Raw genomic sequence first — 24,982 nt, 5'->3', positions numbered from 1 at the left:
ACCTGGGATCCCTGGCGTCATAGTGCAATGTGCTAACCACTCTGCCACAGGGACCAGCAGTGGAATATTAATTTCAATAATACTTACATTGTGAAATTGCAGTTTACGAAGGAACATTTGCCATATTTTCCCAAAATAAAAACTCACTATTAATATTAACTATAATAGTATGGTAGATGTTCCTGGGTAAACAAAAGAAAAATCGATCTGACACTTCGATTGTCGAAGGCGGGGATGGAACTTCCAGTTTGGCCAAGTTCCCAATGTGAACAAGTGGAATACAGACAATATTGATATTTTCCAAGTGTTGATCTTCTACCAACAGTTTCGTTTTTGATAAGACTTATGCAGGTTGAAATGAAGCTTACATTAATTATAAACATTGAAATACTTAGATTACAACAGTAAAAGAAATAAAAGTAATAATTACTATTGTTATAATTGTTATAAAACACTAACAATATAACCTAATTAAATAAATTTTATTTTAAATTTATTATTATTGTTGTTGTTTATTATTAACATGCTATTCGATCAACAAGCAGAGTAAATATCCAGCACAACTATTTTCCATTAATTCTTTTTACATTTTATAGTTACTATACTGAAATGCACAGTTATTGTATTTTGTTAATAACTTTTGCAAGTCTCGTTCAAGAAAGGATTTTAGAAGTTAGAAAAAATTACTCATAAAGTTTATATTGTATGACCTCATTTAAAATTATAATTTTTCGAATTCTGAAAACTGTGAAACCATTTATTTTTGGATTAAGTGGTAGAATATGAAAATATGACCTGGTTTCTGTATTTTTCACTCATTTTTTTTTTATCTAATCCATTTTTTATATTGATTATTCTGTTTGAATACTAACCAAGTGAGCTTTATTTCTGTTATTAACAATAAAAACAACACACTTTCTACTTTTTTATAACTTGAAATGAACAGTGTCAATATCCAGGGGGAGGGGACCAGTCGATGGATCCGTTCAACACCCCCTCCCGATGCCCATGAAGAGACAGTTTAATTACAACTAAAAGGCAAATGCATTATAACATGATTATAAACAATTACAATTTTTAAATTTAGTCAACAAATGAGTGTTAGACAATTATAATTTTCGAAACATGTAAAATATTTTCATTTGATTTGATGTAGTACCAACTGCGGAGCCTACTTCCTCGTGTTTGTGTCCAATATTTTTGCTTTACTGCCTGAATCCACTGACTTTTCCATATCGGGTCTGTCTGAAAACGATGCATAGATACCTGAGAACAATTATTTGTTACCTATCTCATGTTGAAACCAAGAGCCACACAACGATTGTCTCCTTTTCTTAAGACCCTGCCTTTACATCTTTGAACTCCATGTTATTATTTTCAAAACCGGAAGTACAATCCCCGCCCACGCCAAGGAAGCACAGAAATGTAAACATCTGGTGAATAACCCCTATACTATGTATCTGCTATACACAACTGCTGTAGTAAGCTTTTTTTTTTTTGTAAATCGAAAAGAGTGCATTTAATTGCTCTGTTTTTGTTGGAGAGGGGTGGAATGTCTGTAATAAGTACTTGCCGTGGAAGAGTGCAGTTGAGAAACTCTCCCTCCTGTTTTACTTACTATGTAAACCAAGTTCAAGTGACGGAATGTTCATTCTTAAGGATACTATTTGGGGAACAATTCTTCACAAAATGTATGATTCTTCTCAGGGACATCGGAACTGGGGCAGGGGGGCAACTTGCCCTGCCACTCATCATCGAGGGGGGGCAATATAGTCTTCTTGCCCCCCCCCCCCCATCGCATGCTAAATATGAGACTATATTTTTTCCAACTTAGGTTTTTCCGGTGGGAAAGGAGTGGGAGATGAGGGAGCAGAGGACAGTTTAATTTTAAATCACTTCTTTTCCATCTACAACTACATGGCAAAGGCTCCGAATAAGGGGGGGCACATGGAGCTTGAGCCTTTCAAGTTAAAATTCAAGGTGGAAAATATTCGAGATGACATTTTAACAATAATGATAAGATGAGACTAGATCCTCCAAGAATTGTCGAAATGAGACCAAGAATGAGACAGATCTCTGTGAAATCTATGAGAATCAAACAGAATGGGTATTTACACTTTAAGACGAGACCCAGTACAAGATTAGCATTTACAACTGGCGACAAGACCGAGAACAAGGTCATTAACCTCTCCTTCCAGACAAGACGACAGACTGACCGGTACTGTCTCGATCATATCGCTGCTTTTTCTCTCAGTGGCGGAATAACAACTTTACGGTGCCCTCTTCCCAACATAGAAAAAATATATTTCTGTCCTCAATTATCTCTACCATTTGCCTAAAGTTCTTTCCAGTGTTTCGATCTTTTGCCCCCCACCTCAACCCCTTCTCACAAAATTCAGCTCCTATATCCCTTAGCTACAGACCTACCATGTGTGTCGTTAAATGTCACAGTATTTGCTATTATTCAATCTAGCTGAGCAAACTATTTATCAATATCGAGAAATTTGAATTAGCTGCCCCCACCCCCTGTGAATGAGATCCACACACAACACCACAAGATCCTCAAGTGAAAGTTGAACCTGCCCCAATCTGCTCTTGCAGCAATTTTGGCAATAAATTCTCTTGAAATTACTTATCTTTCAGCATCCGGGGCCACAGTCGTAGTCAAGCCAGGGTTCCCCAGACCAACGCGTCTCTGAAAATTTTGAAAGTTATCTGGAAATTGCGATGTTTAATGCATCCTTGTATGCATCTTAAAAGGTTATAATGTTTCATTTCATTCCCCGTGCATATAGCACGTGCCATAGGCACATTTAGGGGGTCTCTGCCATTTTGGAGGTGATGTGATCAGCCCCGGTCGGCTCCCGCCCCCTCCCCCCGCACAGGGTTGTCCATAGGTACCGGTTGATTTGAGGTTGGGCAAGCCTCGGAGCCACTTTATGCAGAAACAAGACCGGAAAAATTCCCACCCTAGGAATCAAACTCGGGTCTCTTGCATGGCAGTCAGACTAGAGCACCGCTGCTCCAGGAAGTTGGCTTTTCATTCCAACTGTGCAAATTATTTTTAAAAATATGAGAAAGATAAAATTAGGCTCTCGGCGGAAGATGCTCATGACGCCTCTCAACTAGCTTCAGAGGGAAGTGGTTAGTCTATTTTGAAATATACAGCAATGAGAAATTGAATACCCCAACTTTTTTTTTTAATTATTCGTGTTCAGTTTCTCGACATAAACCAACATTCCAAGCTGAAGCAAGAGACGACGTAGGTCAGGAAGCTGCATTCACTTCGCCAACACAGTAGCCAACGAGTCGAGTCATTCCGGAACAGAGCGGATTCGGATCAAGATTCATTTGCAAATATCCTGACCCCTACTTCAGTCTTTGTGGAAATAATCCCTCGTTAGGAACCCCCGCAGGCAAGGTCATTGTCCGTATGAGAAAGAGTGCCCACCTCAGACGTAGTACATAGCATATTCTTGGAAATTCCAGTCATCCTTGCCCCCTTCCCATTTGATCAGGTGGTCCAGAGAACGGCTGCATTTTGAATGGCCGAATGTACAGGAAACGTCACGTCGGAAGATCACTGTCTGAAGTCAGTCACCTGATATAGAAGCAATAGACTGATAAGTTGTACTTCTCTCCTTGCATTTTATTGACTAATTTGTTTTCTGTGTTGAGGGACAGATAAGGACGAGACGAAGTACCCTCTCCATATATCAACCCTTCTTCGAGCTCTCGGTTTTTAGTGCTACAAACTTTGAACTGTATTATTTTGTTTATATTCCAACCTATAGTAATGAGAAATAGAAAATTCGGATATAAAACAATCTTGTCATTTCTTTTTCTTTCTTTCTTTCTTTACATATAAGACATCATATCAAGCACTTAAGTTGTCGGAAGAGAAGAACGAATTACCACTTTTTTTTTTAGTTCTCGCCTGCTATGTTCGTTTAAGCTTTACTGTTAGGTTTGAACGTCGTGTCTAGACATGGCTGACTGATCGCTTAGTTTTAGAAGTATCATCATTTATTCTTATGTTCATGGGTAATTTAATTTTACTTCGAGAGGGTGATTTTGCTTTAGATGTCGACAAGGCATGATATCCTTCTTTAATCTCAGTTGGAATGGGGGAGGGGCTAATCGCTCCCTCCACCTTCCATATGATTCTCATGAAAAATTTATTTCAAATCTCAAACATCTGACCGAAGAGTTATTGATTTGTCAAGACATGTGAAGTTGAGAGGGATGAAAAACACTACCTTCTGGTGCAATTTATTTTTTCACACTAAGCAATGTGTTTGATAGCTAAAATATTGTTAATATTTTATACTATTTTGTGTGGATAAATTGGAGAAGTGATGTAAGTATATGAGCTATGAAAGCGAAATGTGTCTGGGAATAATGCAACTACCAGAGATAGTTGAAAATATACAGAGTTTGATAGTGATTAATTTCATATTTTTAGATCGTTATCATAGCACCTTCACGACGAGAACAGATTTTTGAGTGCATATATTTCCATCAATTTACGCATACAGCATTTCCATGTGTGAAGAAACACCACAGTGTCACTCCTGTAACTGTTCGTTACGAAAATCTACCCCATAGATCCAGCTTCGTTGAGCCCCTGTGTATAATATCGACTTCGAATCAAATTTTTGTTGTTTTATTTATTTTTCTAACAGTACCACACGCAATATTTACCTATGTTTTTCGGTTTTCTTTAATAGGACAGAAAATTTCATCGGAACTCCTAATTTTATCTCAAATTATGACAGTTGAGGTCTTCACACACTTTGTGATTAAAAGAAATAATTTATTTATTGATCGATTGATTTAGTTTATTTTACTTCACTTTTCTGCCACTTTTGGCTAATCGGGAAGATGAGATTGGGTGATGATACAATGAAATTGATGAAAGGACATTCAAATAATACCTATGCCCAGCCTGGGATTCAAACCCGGGACCCCAGGCTTCGTAGCATGCTGCGATAACCACTACGTCACGGAGGTCGGCATGACAAAAAAAAAGTAAGATGTTTTAGGGGCGAATGCTATTTCTTTCTCTACAGCCTACCCCTTGCTACAAAAATGTATGATCAACATGGACACTTTCTTGACACAGTTATAGTACCTGCGGAAGGAGAGATTTATTTATGCTCCCCTCATCTCCCGGTTTAGCTAAATGTAAAAATAAACTACATTAAAAATCAACAGAGGATCGAATAGTGGGTTAAATTATTTATTGTGGTTTGTCAGAAACGCATACCTAATAAATAGCCATATAAAAATAAATGACAATATCATATATATTAATAATTATATATATATATATATTACATATGTTTACATACATAAATATGTGTATATAATTATGTAATAATGTAAGTATGTGAATATGTAATACACATTGCCTATTTATGTATGTATGTATGCATATGTACTCTCCCCACCCCATATATACTCTATGTGATCAGAAGTATCCGGACAACCACCTGAAAATAAAGTACAAGTTTGGGCAACCCTCAATCGGGAACACTGGCAGTCAATACAGTTTTTTCCCACCCTGAGTCTTGATGACAGCCTTCACTCTCACAGGCATACTTTCAATCAGGTGCCGGAAGGTTTCCTGAGGAATGGCAGCCCATTCCTCGCAGAGCGCCAAAATGAGAAGAGGTAGTGATGTGGATCGGTGTGGTCTAGCACGAAGTCGGCATTCCAAAACATCCCAGAGATGTTGTATGGGATTCAAATTAGGACTCTGCGCAGGCCAGTCCATTAGTGGGACGTTGTTGTCGTCAAACCACTCCCCCACAAGCCCTGCAATATGGACGGGTGCTCGGTCGTGTTGAAAGACACAATGGTCATCCCCGAACTGGTCTTCAACGGTAGGCAGCATGAAAGCTGTTAAAATGTCAACGTAAGCTTGTGCCGTGACATTGCCATGTAAAGCAACAAGGGGGCCAAGCCCCCTCCAGGAGAAACATGACCACACTGTAACTCCGCCACCTCCGAATTTCACTGTCGGCACTATACAGGCTGGTAGATGTCGTTCACCAGGCATTCGCCACATTGTGTACTGTGATTCATCACTCCACACAACGGTTTTCCACTGTTCTATGGTCTAGTTTCGACGCTCCTTGCACCACATGAAGCGGCGTTTGGCATTTGTCTGTGTGATGTTTGACTTATGGGCAGCTGCTCGGCCATGGAAACCAAGTTGCCGCACCTTGCGCCAAACAGTAACGGTGCTTGGAGTAGATCCTGATGCAGTTCGGAATTCCTGTGTGATGGTGGCGATGGATGATTGACGATAATGCTGTACGACCCTCTTCAACACTCGATGGTCTCTGGAGGTCAACATGGGCGGTTGACCTGCACGCTTTTGGGTTGTACACATCCCTTCACTATAATATTTGAAACAGTGGACAGGGATGTTTGGGAGGGTGGAAATCTCACACACAGACTTCCTACACAAGTGATACCCAACCACCTTACCACGTTGAAAGTCCATGAGTTCCTCAGACCATCCCATACTGCTGTCTCACACTGTCTGCAGACTACTGAGTTCGCTGACTATGTGTTCCACACGGTATATGGCAGTACTGTGTCGCCCTCTATGATAAACACACGTTCGCGGTGTGTCCGGATACTTTTGATCACATAGAGTATATATATATAGAGGAGAAAGAGATTGTAAAAATCGGTTGGTAAATTGGAAAGACTTGCCCCCCCCCCCCCACCCCCACTCTTGAATAAGTTCCGACGTCCCTGCATCTTCTTGTTCCAAGAATCAGAAGCTATAACATTTGTAGAATTAAATCATTGGAAAAGTCAAATGAACTCATTATTCTTGATGAAAAATATATTCAACTCCAAAATACAAAAATAAAAAGTTTTGTATAAAGTTTATAGACTCAAAATAACAACAGCAGAAGCAGAACCACATTTCTGACTTACTTGGCTTTATTTGAGGCCACTTTTCATCAGGGAATCTGATATCTTCATATTCCACTCCTCCATAAGAAAGAATGTATCTGATTGGTTCCCCCAATGCTTTGCAGTCAAAGTATGTCAGTTTGTATTGAGGTGCCATGTCTATTTCCTTGAGTGTATAGATGCTGAAAATAATTTTTAAAAAAGCACTATTATTACTTGCAAAATTCTATGATTTACCAATTGGTAACTGGATAGAGTTATCCAGTTTTTAAGCATAGCCTCATGATTTATGCTATACAATTCACCAATCAATACTTGTGGATCTCGCTGCACCCATAAGCAGTGAGCATCAGAAAGAAAGGAGATAAGGATGGGGATATTTTTAGTCATGTCTAATGGACCCTTAAATACCACACAAAAAATGGACGAACGAAATTTGAAAACCTTTGAGCATAAAATTAGATCAGTCCTGAACCTGCCTTTTTTCCATAGAAGAGACAATATTTGCTGAATCTACAGGTCAAGTACTGTAAAAACTTCAAAATTGAAACTCATACATACAATTCAGGCAGATGCCTTATATTGTTATTATTATTAATACACACTGAGTGCTCATTGAATTGTTACCACCTACCTAATACTTTGTTGGTCCACCTTTGGCTCGGGGGGCAGCCTGGACATGATGTGGCATGGATACCACGAGGTGCTGATATGTCTCCATATATTCCTGATGGCATCCCATAACGAGACAACTGATGTCTGTGCAGGATGCATGGTTCGAAGAGCTCTTTCCACAACATCCCACAGATGCTCTATGGGATTAAGATCGGTGGAGTTAGGGGGCCAATTCATGTGCTGCATCTCTGTGGAATGTTCCTCCAGCCAAGCAAGTACAGTCCTACCTCGGTGGCACCATGCATTACCATCCTGAAAAATGCCATCCCCGTGTGGGTAAAAGTGTTGCGTTGTGGAGTATAAGTGGTCCCCCAACACCTCTCGATACACAACAGATGTCACACGGCAGTCCATCCACACCGTGATTCATCGAAACCAACATGCCCTTTTCCAATCTTCCATGGTCCAATCAGCATGCTCGTGCGCCCGAGTGATACAAAGTCAGTGCTGATGCTTCATGAGGAGTTGGTGGTGAGTGGGTCTCCTGCTGCAGAACTTCATGCAGGCCAGTGTGCATGGAATATGGGTGTTGTGCATCCACTGTTGTATTGGTCCCGTAATTACCAGACGCTGATGGTGCGTTCAGCTGTCATGAGCCATTTGACTCAACACACTCCCCGTGATGTCATCTTCCGTAAGCCCTTGCAATTCTGCCTCTTGGTGATCATTGCCCCCGTTCTCTTGCCACACACTGTACACCTTCACTACACTGGAATGGGCACATCCGCTGTCTAGGTTATTGACACACCTGATGCTCAGGCACCCACAATCATGCCTTTTTGAAACAACACTAAATCCTGACCACCTCCCATTTTAACATATGCTGTTTGACTAACATGTAGCCTTGTGTCTATACATTAACCACGATATTTCCAGTTGGGGTGGTCATGTGATCAGAGCAGTTGCTGGGACATTCCTTGTTGTTTGAAGGGGTGGTCACAATTCAGTGAGCACTCAGTGTGTGTGTATATATATATAGCATGATTTAAAAATATGGACCCAATTCCATATAGCTATATATGAATAATCTAAAAAAACATTTGAAAGAGGTCCTAAAGTTTCAAATACCACTATTAGAGTGCTCGCCTAGCAGCAACGTCGTCACTTGAGAGCAGAATGGCTACTATGCAGCACAAGATCTTTTGCTTTCGTGGGTTCATTAAAACTGAGTCTGCAACTGCTGTACAGTGTGCATTTCATCGTGATTTCAACACTGAACCTCCAACGAGAAAAAGCATTTGTTTTGGAATCGCCAATTTGAGCAAGATGGCTGATCGCATATATCAGAGGAGAATGTGAGACAAAGAATTGAGTCCATGTTTTTCAATGATGATGTATTATCCAGTTAAGCTACAAATGTTCTCCAAGTCTATTTGTCTAGGGTTTGTAATGTTCTGATATGTTGTATGCTACTGATGTACCTCTGTTCTACAAAACTGTAATCCTTGGATGCAAATAAAATCTATTGTTCATTTATACGTGCCAGCTGTTTGTTGGTGAAGGTGAGTATTACTTTCTTGCTCACACTAAGTAATACAAAGTGCAGCATTTTAATGCTTGGAATGGAATGGAGACAACGTTATCAACCTTGCAGTTTTGAAGATATAGATATCATAGGCGCCAACTCCATGGGGCTCGAGCCCCCTCCCCCCCCATGTTAACGATGTGGGGGCAGAGCTCCCCAAATAATTTTGCTTAAGAGGATCTAATGTATTATTTTGCTTAACTTTAAATACACATTTGAAATGTTCTAGACCATCAACTTTGGGGGCTGAGACCGCTAAACCATCAACTTTGGGGGGCAAAACACATGACTTATTACTATATACTAAGTATGTAATTATGAGTATTATTAAAATTTTTACTAAAAAGAGTTTCAAAAGACGATGTGCATAAACTAGAGTAGTGGATGGCGGACCACAAATGGCTCTCACATGACATTCAGAACGAGATCATTGATATATTAGGGAGATCTGTTTTGCACTCTGTGGTGGCAGATATTAAAAGTCGGGAATATTTTGCTATTATGGTTGACGAAACTTGTGACATATCCATCTGTGGACAATTAATATTCTGCATTCATGAGATTCCGAACACTGAGACCAAAACTTAAAAAAGGGAGAGAGTGAGTCATTCATTAATTTATTTTAACAAGATGCACGAGATGCAGGTGCGGTTATCTGTATAGCGCAAATGTGCAGTGAACCCCCAGTAATATACAAAATAAACAATAACTGAGATATTCATAAGCGTAGATTGGCAAATTCTGTTGGTGAGAAGGAGAAACCGCGGGCCAGAGCCACTCAGCTCCTCTCTAGTTCCGTTTCGTGCAAAGTCTCCGCTGAACCTCCGCAAGGCAACCCCTACCATGCTAAAAGCTTAGGACGGCTAGCAGAAGCTCAACGCGTACATATGGCGAAAATACATGCAGTCTGAGATTGGAGGAGGGTCGTCTCGTCAAAACGGACATGCGCAGTTCGTAGGATCACCAGCGAGCTGGAGTGAACCACGCTCTTCTCTCTTTAAGTGTTGCATTGTGTGTTTCAATTTGAATTCATTTGGCATTCTCTTTGTATTATTTATATTTTACAATACTTATTAGATTAATGAAGAGGGTGTAATATAAATGTAGAGGTAAAGATGATGGGACAAATAAGATAAATATGATAGAAAACAACTTGCCTACACATTCAGAGTTTTCTTTTTTTTTTTTTTTTCTTCTTTAAGATGGCGACGCCAAGGGTCCCGGGTTCGAATCCCGGTCGGGCTTGGTTGTTTGTGAATGTCCATTCATCAATTTCATCATTTCATCACTCATCCCCATCTTCGCAAATTAGCCAAGAGGCACAAAACGCGAAGTAAAATAAACTAAATCAAATCAAATCAAATCAAATCTTCTTTAAGATGGAAACACTTCAGGTGGAAGGAGCCGAAAAGTCAAAAATAGCGCGAGGGCGAGGGGTCGCTTATCGGACAAGACTTAAACAACCTTTTGGTCTTCTTACGTCAGACTAAATGCTTCCGTTGACATGTTAGGCTTTTTAGGTTTAGTTGTCTTAGAATATATACACTGCAATTTTCGGGGCTTTACCGTGCCTGACCAAAAATGTAGTATTTACTATTTATTCAAGCCTAACCCAACAATGAAGGTATTTCGCACTTACGTCAGAAGACGACCAAAAAGTTGTTTGAGTTTCGTGCGATCAGTTATACTCTAGAAAGAGAGGGTGTTCGAGGGGACGCGCGCGATTGACTTTGTTACGTGTCATTGTCTCCATACTTGTTAGTTTGTTTTGAAGTGCGTGGCTGGTGATTGAAATATATTTGGCGTGGTGATACGTTGAGTGGAGTGGGTGGATTGTGTATTGGAAGGAGTGTAGTTGTTGCTGTGTGAGAAGTTAGAAATAAGTTTATTCAAATGGCTAATGATACGGTGAAAAGCCTAACGGAAACAAAATTTTCGTCACTGTCCCTTGAAAGGAAACTGGAGGTAAAGCGTGTTGGTCGGCCGACGCCCCCCTTGGACATTACCCAGCGATCGAAAAGTAAGGACAAGGAAATCATAAGGAAATTTAACATGGATGTATATTCAAGAAATGAATGGATTTGTGGGTGCAGTGAAACTAACAGGTTATTCTGTTTCCCTTGTTTATTATTTAGTGTGGGTGGCGAAGTATCATGGACGAAAACAGGAGTTGTTGACCTCTGTCACTTGTCCCAAAAAATCAAGAAACACGAAATTTCCAAGACTCACATGAATTCTGAGTTAGAGCTCAATCTTCTGGGGAAGCAAGACATACGACAGCAACTCGACAACGCGTACAGACTTAATATTCAGAGACATAATGATCAGGTTCGTAAAAACAGGTACATTCTGTCAAAAATAGTTGACTGTGTAAAATTTTGTGGGGTGTTTGAATTAGCGCTCAGGGGGCATGATGAAAAAAGTGAGCCACAAAATCCTGGAGTTTTTCGTGGCCTCGTTGATTTCAGTTCTGAACTTGACGTTGCCCTCAGGGACCACTTATCAAAAGCAACTGTTTTTAAGGGCACGTCAAAGGACATTCAAAATGATTTGCTATCGTGCATGCTTGAAATTTGCCACGAAAAGATAAAAGATTAAATAGCCAGTGCAGACTTCGTATCGGTAATTGCTGATGAAACAACAGACATTTCATCAATTTTTCAATTGGTTCTTGTTCTGAGGTATGTTTTGCCCAATGGAAACCCAGTCGAACGGTTTTGGGGCTTTTTCACTCCCCCTGACCATGATGCTACAGCTCTATCGGCATGCCTCAGAGAAGCTTTAATGCAAATCGTTGGGGACCCGAATAAAGTTATTTCGCAAAGTTATGATGGTGCGAATGTCATGAGTGGTCGCCACTCAGGTGTTCAGACTTTACTCAGGGAAGATTTTCAATACGCGCATTACATACATTGTTATGCTCATGTTTTAAATTTAATTTTGGCACAAGCAACCAGCCAAAATACAGATGTACGAGTGTTTTTTGCTGATCTGAGCGAAATTCCCACTTTTTTCTCACATTCCTCACAAAGAACTGCAGTTTTAAACGAAATTGTTGGGAAAAAAGTACCCCGTGTTTCAAATACAAGATGGAACTTTAAATCTAGAACAGTCCAGGTTGTACAAGAAAACAAGGAATCTTTAATTGAGTGTCTTGAGAAAATTGAAAGAACTACTCGTCAAACTTCCACCATAGCTCAGGCAAGAGGTCTTCGCTTAAAACTAGAAAATGAAACTTTTCAGTTTTGGTTGTCAGTATTCTACCTCATAATGCCTCATGTCGATATATTATATGAGCAATTACAGAACCGAAATATAGATCCTATACAGCTTAAAGATGCAATGCTGGGGTTCGAATTGGCAATTGAGAAAGTAAGAGACGTACATATTAAGAGAATTGAAGAATCATCCCAGGTATTTTCACAATCAGCAAATAGTCCAGTAAAAGTAGGCAAAATGTCATAAAAGAATGGAAAAAATTCCAACAGAGATAAAAATTGGTAGATATCACCAGTATGGTATTTCAAACAACATACTAAAAGTCCCCGACAATCCGAGTTGTGCTTTGGCCGCCATATTGGAAAATGGCGGATGAACGGTGACGTTTGATCATAATTGCTTTATTAACTAAAAATGATGAAGGTTGAGCCGAAAATGTGTTCATACATAAATTAAAGAAAATAAAATTTCCAATAACTGTAATAAGATAAATTTTTGTGATTTAACCAACCTATCTAATGATGTAAAAAATAAATTTAACCAATATAATCCAATAATGTAAGAAATAAATTTATCTCTGTGGAAACTTTTCCCATTATTTTCTAATCAAATTTGCCTGGTGTTGATTGAAGTTTTATACTTTTATTTCGTGACTTGTAACGAATAATATATATTACTGATCAAGCTTCTTCCAATCCGGTTCCCCTCAGCACATATCCTATCGCTCCCATGTACGACATAAGCATGTGGAATACACCTAGACGAAGGACAATTGACGACATATCTCCGTTGTCTAGAGAAGCCGCAACAATTTCAGAGGTTTTCAGATATAGAGGTTGGTCCATGTCTTTTGACCATGTTTCATGCATTCTTCAACTGCGAACATAAGGGATGAGTATATGGCATCTGGACTTGTCGGTAGCAGCTTTATAAATGGTAATATACTTATTTCAGAAATGTGATATTCCTTGCTACCTCCATATAACCACTCCAACTTGGACTTGGTGACAGGGTAAGGTGATTTCCACACATCTATACAAAATCAAGAAGTGATGCAACATGCACTGATGGTGCTACCTGTTTGGTGAATTCAATTTCTTTAATCTTGATTTTCTGCAGGCCACGGACAGCAGGCACAACGTATGTGCGTAAAGGAACATTACCAAATTTGGCAAGGTAACATTCTGGTGGTTGCTTCTTCAATCGAACAATTTCTTTTCTGGGATGAACAGATCTTGCAGGAGTAGTGCACATAATGCTCCCCATATTATGGAAAGTTCCTAGTCCATCCAAGGTCCGAACATTGACGTCTGCATTATCAAAAACAAACTGATTCAATAATTCCTTGTCAGCAACAATTTCCTCATCACTTAACATTGCAGAACTAAGATACAATACGGCTTCATTGTAGGATGCACATAAACCCATGCTTCATAACATATCAATAAGATTTCTTGAACCAAAATGTCTATGTAGATGAACTGCAAGTCCAATCTGAATCATTGAATTGAATGACCGTGGTCTTACTGCTGATATAATAGCATGCTCAATACACACACATTTTATTTTGATGGAGTCTTCATTTCCTTTTATTCGTTTCATAATCACACCCTCTGTAAAGACCCTTAATGTCTCTGGAACCATATCATCAGCTGTCTTCAAGCATTAATGTGGATTTGGATACATATCTTTGGCATATGTTTCAGATCGTATATCTTCCCGAATTATTGCGACAGCAGTTCTAACAATTCTAAGTCTTTCATTCTTTGGATCTTCTTCTTTCTGTGTGTACCAACTTTTCGATAATATTTTATATCCTGTATCACGGAAACATACTGTAGTGGTTTGCCCTTTACGTGTTATTATTATCATGTCTTCTCCATAGTGATCACATAGATGTTTCTTAAGAGTTTTTTTCTGAGACATCAGTATCTTGTGGAAGATATTCCTTCATCTTCATCATAAGTTAATTCATCGAGTACTGACATTCGTCGTTATCATTATCAAGGTAGCAGCATAACTACAGAAATTCTATAGAAATACACTCATCTTCAGGCCTACCACGTTTACCCGATATAGGTGAGGATGTGTAAAATTTAGTGAAACAAGGATGGTGATACCTAGCCTCAACTGAACTAGATCAATAACGGTATGAATTCGATCAAGCACAGTCCTTCCCCAATCATCATTCCTCTTGATGGCAGCTTCAATGATTTTATCCTTGAATGTTAAGGATCGTCTGTTCACGTTTCTTTTCGTTTCTGCTTTAAATATTACAAACTACACTGCAAAACAAGCAATCACATTTGAAGTCAAATATATGCACTGCTGATCAAAGGAGTATTGAATTTTGTGGTGAACGATTACACGAGTATAGTCTTTACGGCACTTAATATGTAACCTCACATTCGTCTCATTTTCCAATTTCACAAATATTCCATCTTTTCGACGTAAACTGCTGCTCTTTATAGCATTTAAGCCTTTTATCACAACCACAGTGTCACCTTCACTCAACGTTTGTTCACAAATAATACAATATTGGGTTATATCCAGTGTTGCCTTGCCAAAAAGGTTATTCAGTTTGTTTTCCGATGATCACATACGTTACATCCAAGTTCCACAACGGGCAGCACATGTAAAGAAATTACATATATTATTAACGGTGAAATGGTTGGTTAAATCACAAAAAATTATCTTATTACAGTTATTGGAAATTTTATTTTCTTTAATTTATATCTGAACACATTTTCGGCTCAACCTTCACCATTTTTAGTTAATAAAGCAATTATGATCAAACGTCACCGTTCATCTGCCATTTTCCAATATGGCGGCCAGAGCACAACTCGGATTGTCGGGGACTTTTAGTATGTTGTTCGAAATACCATACTGGTGATATCTACCAATTTTTATCTCTGTTGGAATTTTTTCCATTCTTTTTTCTAATTTTCCTGGACTAAAAGCGAAGGTGTCGGGAATCGAACATATCAAAGAGTGTTGCTGCAAAAGAAGTTTGCGACGTTATAATCAGTCACACAAAGGAACGCTTTCAGTTTACCAACCATCTTCTTGCAGCAAATCTTTTTCTCTCAGATCAATTTGCCAGTTACGAAAAGAAATTTCCACACGTGTTCCTTCAAAAAACTCTAGAGGCTTACCCCTTTATTGAAGAAAACAAAATTCGAACAGAACTGGAAATCCTTTACATGCGTCAAGACTTTCGGGAGGTGTCGGGAGCTTTAGCACTACTACAGTTCATGATGAGGAACAATTTATATACAACTTTCAGTCAGTGTATTAAGTTATTAAGAATATTAGTGACCATTCCTATGACAACCGCAGAGGCTGAACGCTGTTTCTCCACCCTTAAACGTGTGAAGACTTTTCTCCGGAGCACAATGACAGAAGAGAGGTTAACAGCTTTGGCCATGCTTTCGATAGAAAAGGAGTTCATCGGTAGCATCCAAGACTTCAACGAGGCTGTTATTGATAAATTTGCAAGAAGAAAGGAGAGGAGAATGGACTTTCTCTACAAACATGGACAGTAATGCAAGTAGGTGAACAATATATTTTGTTTTAATATTTATTGTGCGCTTTGATTCTTGTTTAATTCTGTTCATCGCAAGAAAGAAACATATTGCATAGAATAGTATCGAATAGCTTTGATTTAGCGATATACTTTCGAATAGTTATGTAAGAATTATCTTGTAATCGAGGGGTCTTGGGTTCGATTACTGATAGATGCTCATTTTAGCAGGCAGAGATTTGTATGTTTAACTGTAGGGTCAGGATCCAGTTCCAATAATATAGTATATTTGACAGTGGTGGGACCAGAAAAGTGTTGGCAAGAGTGGAAGAGGCAAAATTGAGGCGAGAATATTTTCTGAATTCTGAGATTAAATACAATACCATACGAAAATCTTAAATTAAAATGATCGCCCCCTACACACACACTCCTTGGTGCTGTCACTGTTATTTGAACATAGAGCAAATTAACTTTGTCAGTAATCTACCGGCCAAAATTTGATAATTTTCTCAGTACTATCTCTACGAACCAAAGCGTGTAGTGTCTCAAAAGATTTAGATAAGTCCACTTTGCATAATTTTGGTGAACCCCCAACAAAATTATGCACGAGCCGCGCCTGACGAGATGGTACTTTCATGCTCCATACGTATGTGCAGTTTGAAGCCTTGAACTATATGATAAAAGAACAGTACTGTAGAAAAATGTGTGTGCTTATTGAAAAAAAATAGCAACAATATTTCAATATGTAGCTGCAATTTATATGGTGAATAGCACACAGACAAATTTAATACTCATTGTAAGTTTCATGTCTATAGCTTTTTGTACAAAAGTTACACATGTTCAATGTCTCAGTTGCCTTTTGGGCCCCTGTAGTTACCAATGTATAATAACCATAACCATTATTACTATTATTATTATTTCCACTATTCAAGTTTTGTCAATGGCCTGACCATCACTAGAAACATATCTGGCTACACCCATGCCTCTATCTTCCTCCATAATCTGCTCATAGGTGTATTCAGAAAACTTTTAAATGGCGTTTAACTGCCGAAAAACTTTTTGAATGCAATTCTGATTAAGAAAATCGAGTGAATTAATTGTAATGCCCCATTTTCATTTCGAAAAATAAAGCCCAAGGGGGGAAGGTTCCGACTCCCATGACCCCCCTTTCGGTGCCCCATGTCGTCTCTTTCCAGTAACTTTGAAAAAAAAACTGGAGGAAGTGGAAACGTTAATTTAATTTGCATTTCATTTCCTGAAGGGACCTGCGCAGTAGTTCTCAACTTTTTCCAGTCCGTGACCCACCTTGAAGGATAGTACACTTCATGGGACCCATGAGCATGGGCGGCAGAATTACTTGTAGGGGTGTGCACCCAGTTTAAAATCATATTTTTGGTCACATCGAATACTTTAAGAAACGCTTTTTTACGCTTGCTTAAACAAATTACACATACTTCATTCTAGAAACGTAAATATGTAATTTAAAATACTAATTTACTCTAGTTTAACATCTAACTAAACACACATGCTGAAATTGATGGATATGTTGGGTTCGATGGTGGTTAAGTCGTAAATCTGAGTGCATGTCAAGTCTATTTATATTTGCTTTTCACTTAAATTCAGAAATGATAATCCCTTTTTACACAAATATGAGGTGGAGAACGGCATAAGCAACTTTAATGCCTTATCCGAAAGTTCAGGATACTCACCTCTTAAATATATCCAAAACTTTGTTAGTCTGAATCTAGAAATTTATTTTAATGCTGGAACCACAGCTGATATCACACAGTTTTTCTCTTAGTTTTACTCTTAGGATTTTAAGACACAGTAAATAAATTTTCGAACCCGACTTCACGACCCACTAAACGTTCCCTCGGGACCCAGTAGTGGCTTGCGCCCCATAGGTTGAGAAATGATGGACTAGCGTTCTCGGACTTGTTTAAGTGTACTTTCATCATGACGTGACATTCCACTATTTAGTGCTTGTGCACATTGGCGGGCTCAAAAACAGATTTGGTGGGGGTCGTAATTCCCCTTTGACCGTATCCCCCCCCCCCAAGAAACAGGAAAAGGTGGCAAATTTGACGTCTGACTACTACTAAAATAAAAGTATGCGTGACACCCCCTTTCCAAAATCTGGGACAGCCGCGTAGCTAGATATTTTAGCTCCCCAGACAGGATTGGGGTTTGGCGCCCTCGCCTTCCCCCGCACTACCAAGCACTGACATTTTATGTGCATCCTACTAAATTTTCGTCTTACGCCATGGATTATGATATTTACATGGTACACATTTTGAAATGAGGAAACAATGAAAAACTCAATAAAATTTAAGCAATATACCCGGCCTCGGTGGCGGAGTGGGTAGAGCACGTTACATTGCCATGGGTCCCGGGTTCGAATCCCGGTTTGGTCATGGTTGTCATTTGTGAGTGTCCCTTCATCATATCATCACTTATCCTCATCGTCGCGATTAGCCAAAAGTGGAAGAATAGCGACGCTAATAACAAAAATTTAATTTAAAATATGTGTTATTGCCTATTTAAAGATTCATAAAAGTCGGCGAATCGCAACAATTTCATGAAATTCTTCGGAAAGGGATCACAGAGAAAAACATTTCGGGCCAAGTTGAGAATGTCTGTAATGTAAAAAAATAAAAACCTCATAATCCAAAATTATGTATGTTACTAGGGACGTTCAATATATGTTTCCCTGTGCTATAAAAATTGTATAAAGCATTGCCATTTAAAAGAAGCACATGGTTGACAAGCGCCATCCTTCGTCTACAAGGAACAACAATCGATTCGCTATCGGACGTGAAGGTACATGCTCTCAAGGGCGAAAAGTAAATGCTTGTTCGGAAAACGCGGGCTCGCGTCATAAGGAGTTCAGAAGCATGGATGCTAAGGGCGTTCTGCTTATGGACGTTTTGGAACGAGGAAGAACAATTAATGCTGACCGTTACTGTCAAACATTGGATAAACTGAAAAACGCAATTCGACATAAGCGACCAGGTCTCCTGTCAGCTGATGTCATTCTTCTTGACGATAACGCTCGCCCCCACTCAGCAGTGCAAACACAACACAAAATTGAAGAATTGGGGTGGGAAACGGCTGCCCCACCCTCCATACAGCCCCGATTAGCGCCGAGTGATTAACACCGGAAAAAGATGGAAAAGTATGAATTGCAAGGTTACCGTTTCGAAACAGATGAAGAAGTGAAGCGGAATGTGAGAATAGTGCTCAATAGCCAGAGCCCTGATTTTCTTGCAAAGGGTATGGACAAATTGGTGCAACGGTGGGACAAATGCCTGAATCTCTATGGGGTTTATGTGGAGAAGTGAGGAAGGATCCTCCTACACATGTATGTATAGTTTTCTAACGTATCATAAATATATTTTTTTTTACAGCATACGGAAACTTATATATTGAACGACCCACGTAGAGATCTTTTCGTGGCGTGCTCGAACAAGGAACGTCGAATATCGAGCTAAAACGTGACATCTATCTTCACGGGGTAACGCCCTAAAGGAAGTATCTGGGTAACTTCATCACTGGAAAATCTTCAATGGGAACAAGAGTCGAGTATCCCCCCCCCCCTATTTCCTCTGCCAAGTGTAAATTTCTCCGTCGCATATTCTGAATTTGGTTGTCCTAAAGAAAGAAAAAACAGCTTTGAATGGCAACCTAGGCTTTAGCCCCCTTATGGTACCCCTTGCTACGGGCCTGTCCTGGCACGCCACTGTGCACAGATTAAGCCACTGAGTGTGCGAACGTTTCTTCTTGAGTTATTTTCCAGAGAGCACAATGAGAGGAGATTTTGAGATATTTTGAAATAGGAAGAAAAATATCTGAAGAATTACGAATGGGCGAAGTAGTGGACTGGCGGGTAAAGACATGCCGTAGATGCCTCGCGGTCGATGTTTAAAGACCCTATCACACGGAACTGGATTTCTAGTTGGAATGCTCTAGTTGGCGATGAACTGACTTTCTAGGTAGAAATCATGGCCGCCTGGCTGACTGCTTGACTGGTTTTGAGGAATAGGACATGTTCTAATTGCTACTAACTTCTTCGACTAGATTCTGTGGAACAGCCAATCAGAGCAAAGTTTGGCCATGTGAAGATAATCTGTGAGTTTGCAAAGTAGCCTTTTTTTGTCTGTGGTTTCCGAGTGAATACAGCACGAAAGGCATGTTTACAATTGAAAAAGCTAAAATATTCTTCCATACGTGTATAGTAAACGTTGTAAAATATGTATTTTATCAGCGCCATTCTTCTCTACCTAAAACCATTTAATACGAAGCGATATTCCTCTCGGTTGAATAGTTATCGTATTTTAAAAGTTTGAAGTGATACGTTGTTTACATCTCGCGCGGCCGCCATTATGGGAACGAAAGACTATCGACAAGTACGGTATATCAAGTACCGTGTGAGGTGAAAACTAGCAAATGAGTAGCCAGTCCAGCGTCAACTAGAGCGTTCCTACTGTATATCCAGTTCCGTGTGATTCGTTACATCGCGACCTTTTAGAGTCGACCGCGAAGGTGAATAGTGACGTAGGTGATGAACAACCAAGTTTGTTTTTACATAGATGTCAAGCGGAAGCATCGCTGTGGCTCGTGTTCTCATTGGTTCTCCCAAGGTCACGAAGCTCTGCACGGAATACTATCTTCAGTTGTTCAGAATTTCGTCTGCAGATGATTGTGTGCGTTTCTGATGCTTGAGAGGGAAGATCAGTAGAACGAACGAACGTGTTTGTTTTTGCTGCAGTGTTGAATTTGATCATGAAAGAAATATTAATAGAACTAGTGAGGAATGTTGCAGCAATATGGGATAAGAGGTATAAACAACATCATAATAGGCACGTTTTAAATAGAAGATGGAAGAAAATAGCAACTCAAATGGAAATGTCAGGTTATCGTTATCTTCACTCTCACTGGAGTACATGGTTTAACTACACTTGAATTTACAAAATCAATTGTAAAAAAAACTCAAACACGCACGGAATAATTTAGCACGCGTCACAGCAATGTTTCTCCTCAAACTGAGAACTTCCAGCGAGGACGCGATCTCTTCGGTACGTGCGCCCTCCACGACCTCGACCGCGAGGCATCTTCGGCATGTCTTTACCCTTAAGTGTTCACGGTGACAGAACTTCTCCCTCCTCCCCACCAACACACAAGACAAGTAAAACAGATCAGTCAAATGCTATTGAATAATCCTTTGACAGTTTTTATGTACCCCATACCTTACGTTGTCCCTCCGCCTTCCATCATAACTTGATATTTGGTTGGCGAAACGCCAGTTTCCGTCGCGGAATAGTTAACCAAACGCGCTACGAAACCAGAGGTCTCGGGTTCGAAATCTGGATGTATGTCTGTTTATTCATGTAGGGACGACTCAAGTTGAAATTTTTACCTGGGCCAGGTGGGGGTTTGTACCCCCCCCCCCCTTATATCTACCCTGGTCTCCCTGCTTTCCACCAGCACTCAATTAAAAGCACGAGTATGTTACATATTTACTGTTTTTACGAAAGAAAATAATAGCCTTACTTTTAAATACCGGTACCTTAAATGTTACCGTTAAAGAACACGCTTATTGTGGGCATGTTTCTAATACCAACAGTAATCTCTTAGCTTCAATTGCTACTTGATTTCGAAATATAAGTTACTTATTGTGTTATGCAGCAGTAGCTTCAATTAATTTTTGTCTACAGAAATCAAACTCCTTTTTAAATAAATAGCCACGCTTACATAATAATCAGAAGTAAGCATTTCACGCGCCAGCCGCTAGGTACTTAAGCCGCCCCTGCATTCATGTCATCGTCGCGGTTAACGTAACACATAGAAAAGCGACGTAAAATAATCCAAACAGAAATAGGTTCGTAGGTTGCCTTTTCTACGTAAATACCACATGAAGTGTGAATCAAACCTACATGTTATATTTCTTAACAATATTCATTATCTTTCAACAAACTTCCTTATTCAAGGAAAATTTAGGTCTTTAAAAATCTAATAAAGAAGCGTCCTAACGCAAATCAAAAGATACTTACCCAATCGGTACTTCGCGGACGAAAGCACACCACCGACTTGGCAGACAACGCCCCCTTGTTATGGCTTACGTAACACCAGTCTATAGCGACCTTGTTATCAAGGTGATATCTATAGAGGAAAGCGTTTATCTCGTCTTACAAAATGACTCAGTACAAACTGTTGCCAAGAGCTTTGTCAATGCTCTTTAGAAGCAAAACGACGTTAAAAATACAATACTGTTTCTGCTACTAGAAAATGCAGTAAAACTTATTTCTTTCAGTTCCTTCTCTCTCTCTCTCTCCTTTTCTTTCTTCCAGTAAGTTTTGCTTCTCTATCTTTCTCTTAAGCTGTGATTTTTGAAGGCATCCTTTTTCCTTTTTTAAGAAAACACACACACAGAGACAGACATAAATATATTCTCTTGTTGTCAAAAGGTATTAAGCATAGTGATTGGCAATCGAATTGGACGTTGATTTCTCACTTTAAGCTTTACTTGTACTGCGACTGGTATGTTGGGACGAAACATGAGTAGACATGGATGGAAGAAATATTAAGCGATTCCAACGATCTTTGCACGAAACAAGTTATTTGACTACTGTTTAAATATACTAAGAATGCCAGTTTGTATATTTATCCAGTGACTGCGATTAGGAGGCCAGTTGCCCCCGCACTAAGGTCTCTGAAGCCTTGTCTACCAAGTGAAAGTAAACTGTCCTTGCCCTTCCCAGTTTTGGCTCACAATCGCCGCCACTGTAGTATTTAGCTAGTAAGTTTATTATTTGATTACTGTGCCTGTCTCTCCCAAGATGCATAAAAGTAACAAAAAATTGTCACCAACGTAAGCCAAAGGCTGACAAAAAAAAATGGGTTTTCAAAAGTCAAAGAGGTGCTTTCGACCATTAGATACCATTCAACAATACATGAATTGAGCGGAAAGGCTAATTTCAGGATTTCACCGTCAGCTTCTCTGCTAACGCGTTTCCATTGCTATCGTCATACTGTCTAACTGAAACAAATGAATGAAGTGTATGGCTGTATACAAACGTGACAAAATATACACTATCTACAAAAAGCAATTGGGTACCTGTACAAAATGGTTGTCTGGTGGTGCGAACCCTGTTAGAACCTCGTGGAGACACCTCTTGCTGCTATAACAGCAGCCACCCTGTCAGGCATGCTCTCGACTAGTTTCTGGAGGACGTCCATTGGAATGTGTCGCCATTCCTCTTGCAAGATCTCACTCAGTTGGACAATGGAATTTGGCCGCATCTCCCGAGACCTCACCCGCCAGTCCAATGCATCCCAAAGGTGTTCTATGGGATTGAGATGAGGACTCTGTGCAGGCCAGACCAATCGGTGCACCTTGTTGTCGGCATACCACTGTATAGTAGCCTCCAAAACATGGCACCTAGCATTGTCATTCTGGAAGTAACAGGGGTCCATTCCGTGAAAACGACACAAGGTTGGGAGCATTTCATTGTCTAGTATTGTACAGTATGCCTGTGAGTTCATTGTGCTACGAACAACCAGCAGTGGTCCCACACCGTAGTACGAGAAATAACCCCACACCATTACTCCACCACCAACAAATTTCCTGGTAGGCACTATACACTGGTAGAAGCCGTTCCCCGGGTAGCCGCCACAGCCATACACGTCCATCAGACCGAAACAATGTGAATCTCGACTCATCACTCCACAGAACCGCTTTCCACTGCTCCAGTGTCCAGTTGCGACGGTCCAAACACCACTTGAGACGCTGAGCTATATTCACCTTGGTGATATGCGGCTTATGTGCCGTTGCTCTTCCGGAATATCCGAGTTGGTGGGCCTCTGTTCGCAATGTTCCAATGGAAACTGACGCACCTGTTACTAGGGATGGCCAAACGGATCCGGATCCGAAAAATCCGGATCCGGATCCAAAAGTTACGGATCTGGATCCCGGATCAGAAAATTCCGGATCCGGATCCGGGTCGGAAAGTTTCGGATCTGTATCCGGATCCGAAAGTTCCGGATCTGGATCCGGATTCGAAAATTTCGGATCTGGATCTGGGTCCGAAAATTCCGGATCCGGATCCGAGAGTTTCGTATCTCAATCCCATTATAATATTACCACACCTTAAAAGGTATTATGATCTTCGATTACAAAGAAATTTTTCATTAGTTAGTCTTACAAGAATTTTTTTCAAGTGTTGTTCCTAAAATACTTTGCTACGCATCGGCTAACACACTCGTGCACAAAAATAATCTTACTTGTTTAACATAAAATGTGAGAGGTGATTTTTTAAATGCCATTGAAACGAATATGTATTTATTCGAATGTATTTGAAATGAAAACACACATAAATGTTAGACATTCCATTCCAGGATGAAACCTTTAACACATATAACAAGATAGAAACGTTATACAAAAATTATACAGTTGTTCTAGTTACAGTTTTACAAATTAAAATAAAACATTATAATATATGCAGTGTTATATAATTACAAAGTGTAAGACTAAGAAGGGAGGTTATCTAAGTGTCCCCCTCCGATTTCCATGAAACTTGGCAGGTGTATAGAGGGGCCCAAAGGAAGAAATACATGTTCTTTTTGTTTCAACTAAAAAACTGTTTTACAGGGCAAAACCCACTCAATTGTCAAGATGAGGACAAATTGAAGTGGGGATCTGACTCCTGTGTCCCCCTCCGATTTCCATGAAACTTAGCAGGTGTGTGTATAAACGGGCCCAAATGAAGAAATACGTTGTTTTTTTTGTTTCGGCTAAAAATCTGTTCTAGGGGGTAACCTCCCCTCTAATGTCAAGATGAGGACAAATTGAAGTGGGGATCTGACCCCTGTGTTCCCCTCCGATTTCCATGAATCGTGGCAGGTGTATAGAGGGGCCCAAAGGAAGAAATACGTGTTTTTTTGTTTCAGCTAAAAACTGTTTAGGGGGCAAAATCCCCTCAAATGTCAAGATGAGGACAAATTGAAGTAAGGATCTGACCCCTGTGTCCCTCTCCGGTTTTCATGAAACTTCGCAGGTGTATAGAGGGGCCAAAAGGAAGAAATACGTGTTTTTTTTGTTTCGG

The 24,982-nt window shown here is 39.8% G+C and overlaps 1 protein-coding gene across 1 annotated transcript in view; it reads right to left on the bottom strand.

Moving 5' to 3' along the window:
- LOC145994795 (glutathione S-transferase-like) overlaps window positions 1-22,038 on the bottom strand; it is a 35,970-nt gene extending 13,932 nt beyond the window's left edge. Inside the window, exons 1-2 of the mRNA XM_083131086.1 lie at window positions 21,932-22,038; window positions 6,961-7,121 (exon numbers count right to left, since the gene is read on the bottom strand). Of these exons, the coding sequence (XP_082987212.1) occupies window positions 6,961-7,096 (136 nt within the window). The 5' untranslated portion in view covers window positions 7,097-7,121; window positions 21,932-22,038. The remainder of the gene's footprint in view (window positions 1-6,960; window positions 7,122-21,931) is intronic.
- Between the last annotated feature and the right edge of the window lie 2,944 nt (window positions 22,039-24,982).

Source organism: Lepisma saccharinum, chromosome 11 (assembly GCF_977018435.1).
Source record: "Lepisma saccharinum chromosome 11, izLepSacc3.1, whole genome shotgun sequence".
Classification (NCBI taxonomy): domain Eukaryota; kingdom Metazoa; phylum Arthropoda; class Insecta; order Zygentoma; family Lepismatidae; genus Lepisma; species Lepisma saccharinum.
Note: the sequence above shows the minus strand (reverse complement) of the source record. Positions and strands in the feature narration are given on the sequence as shown.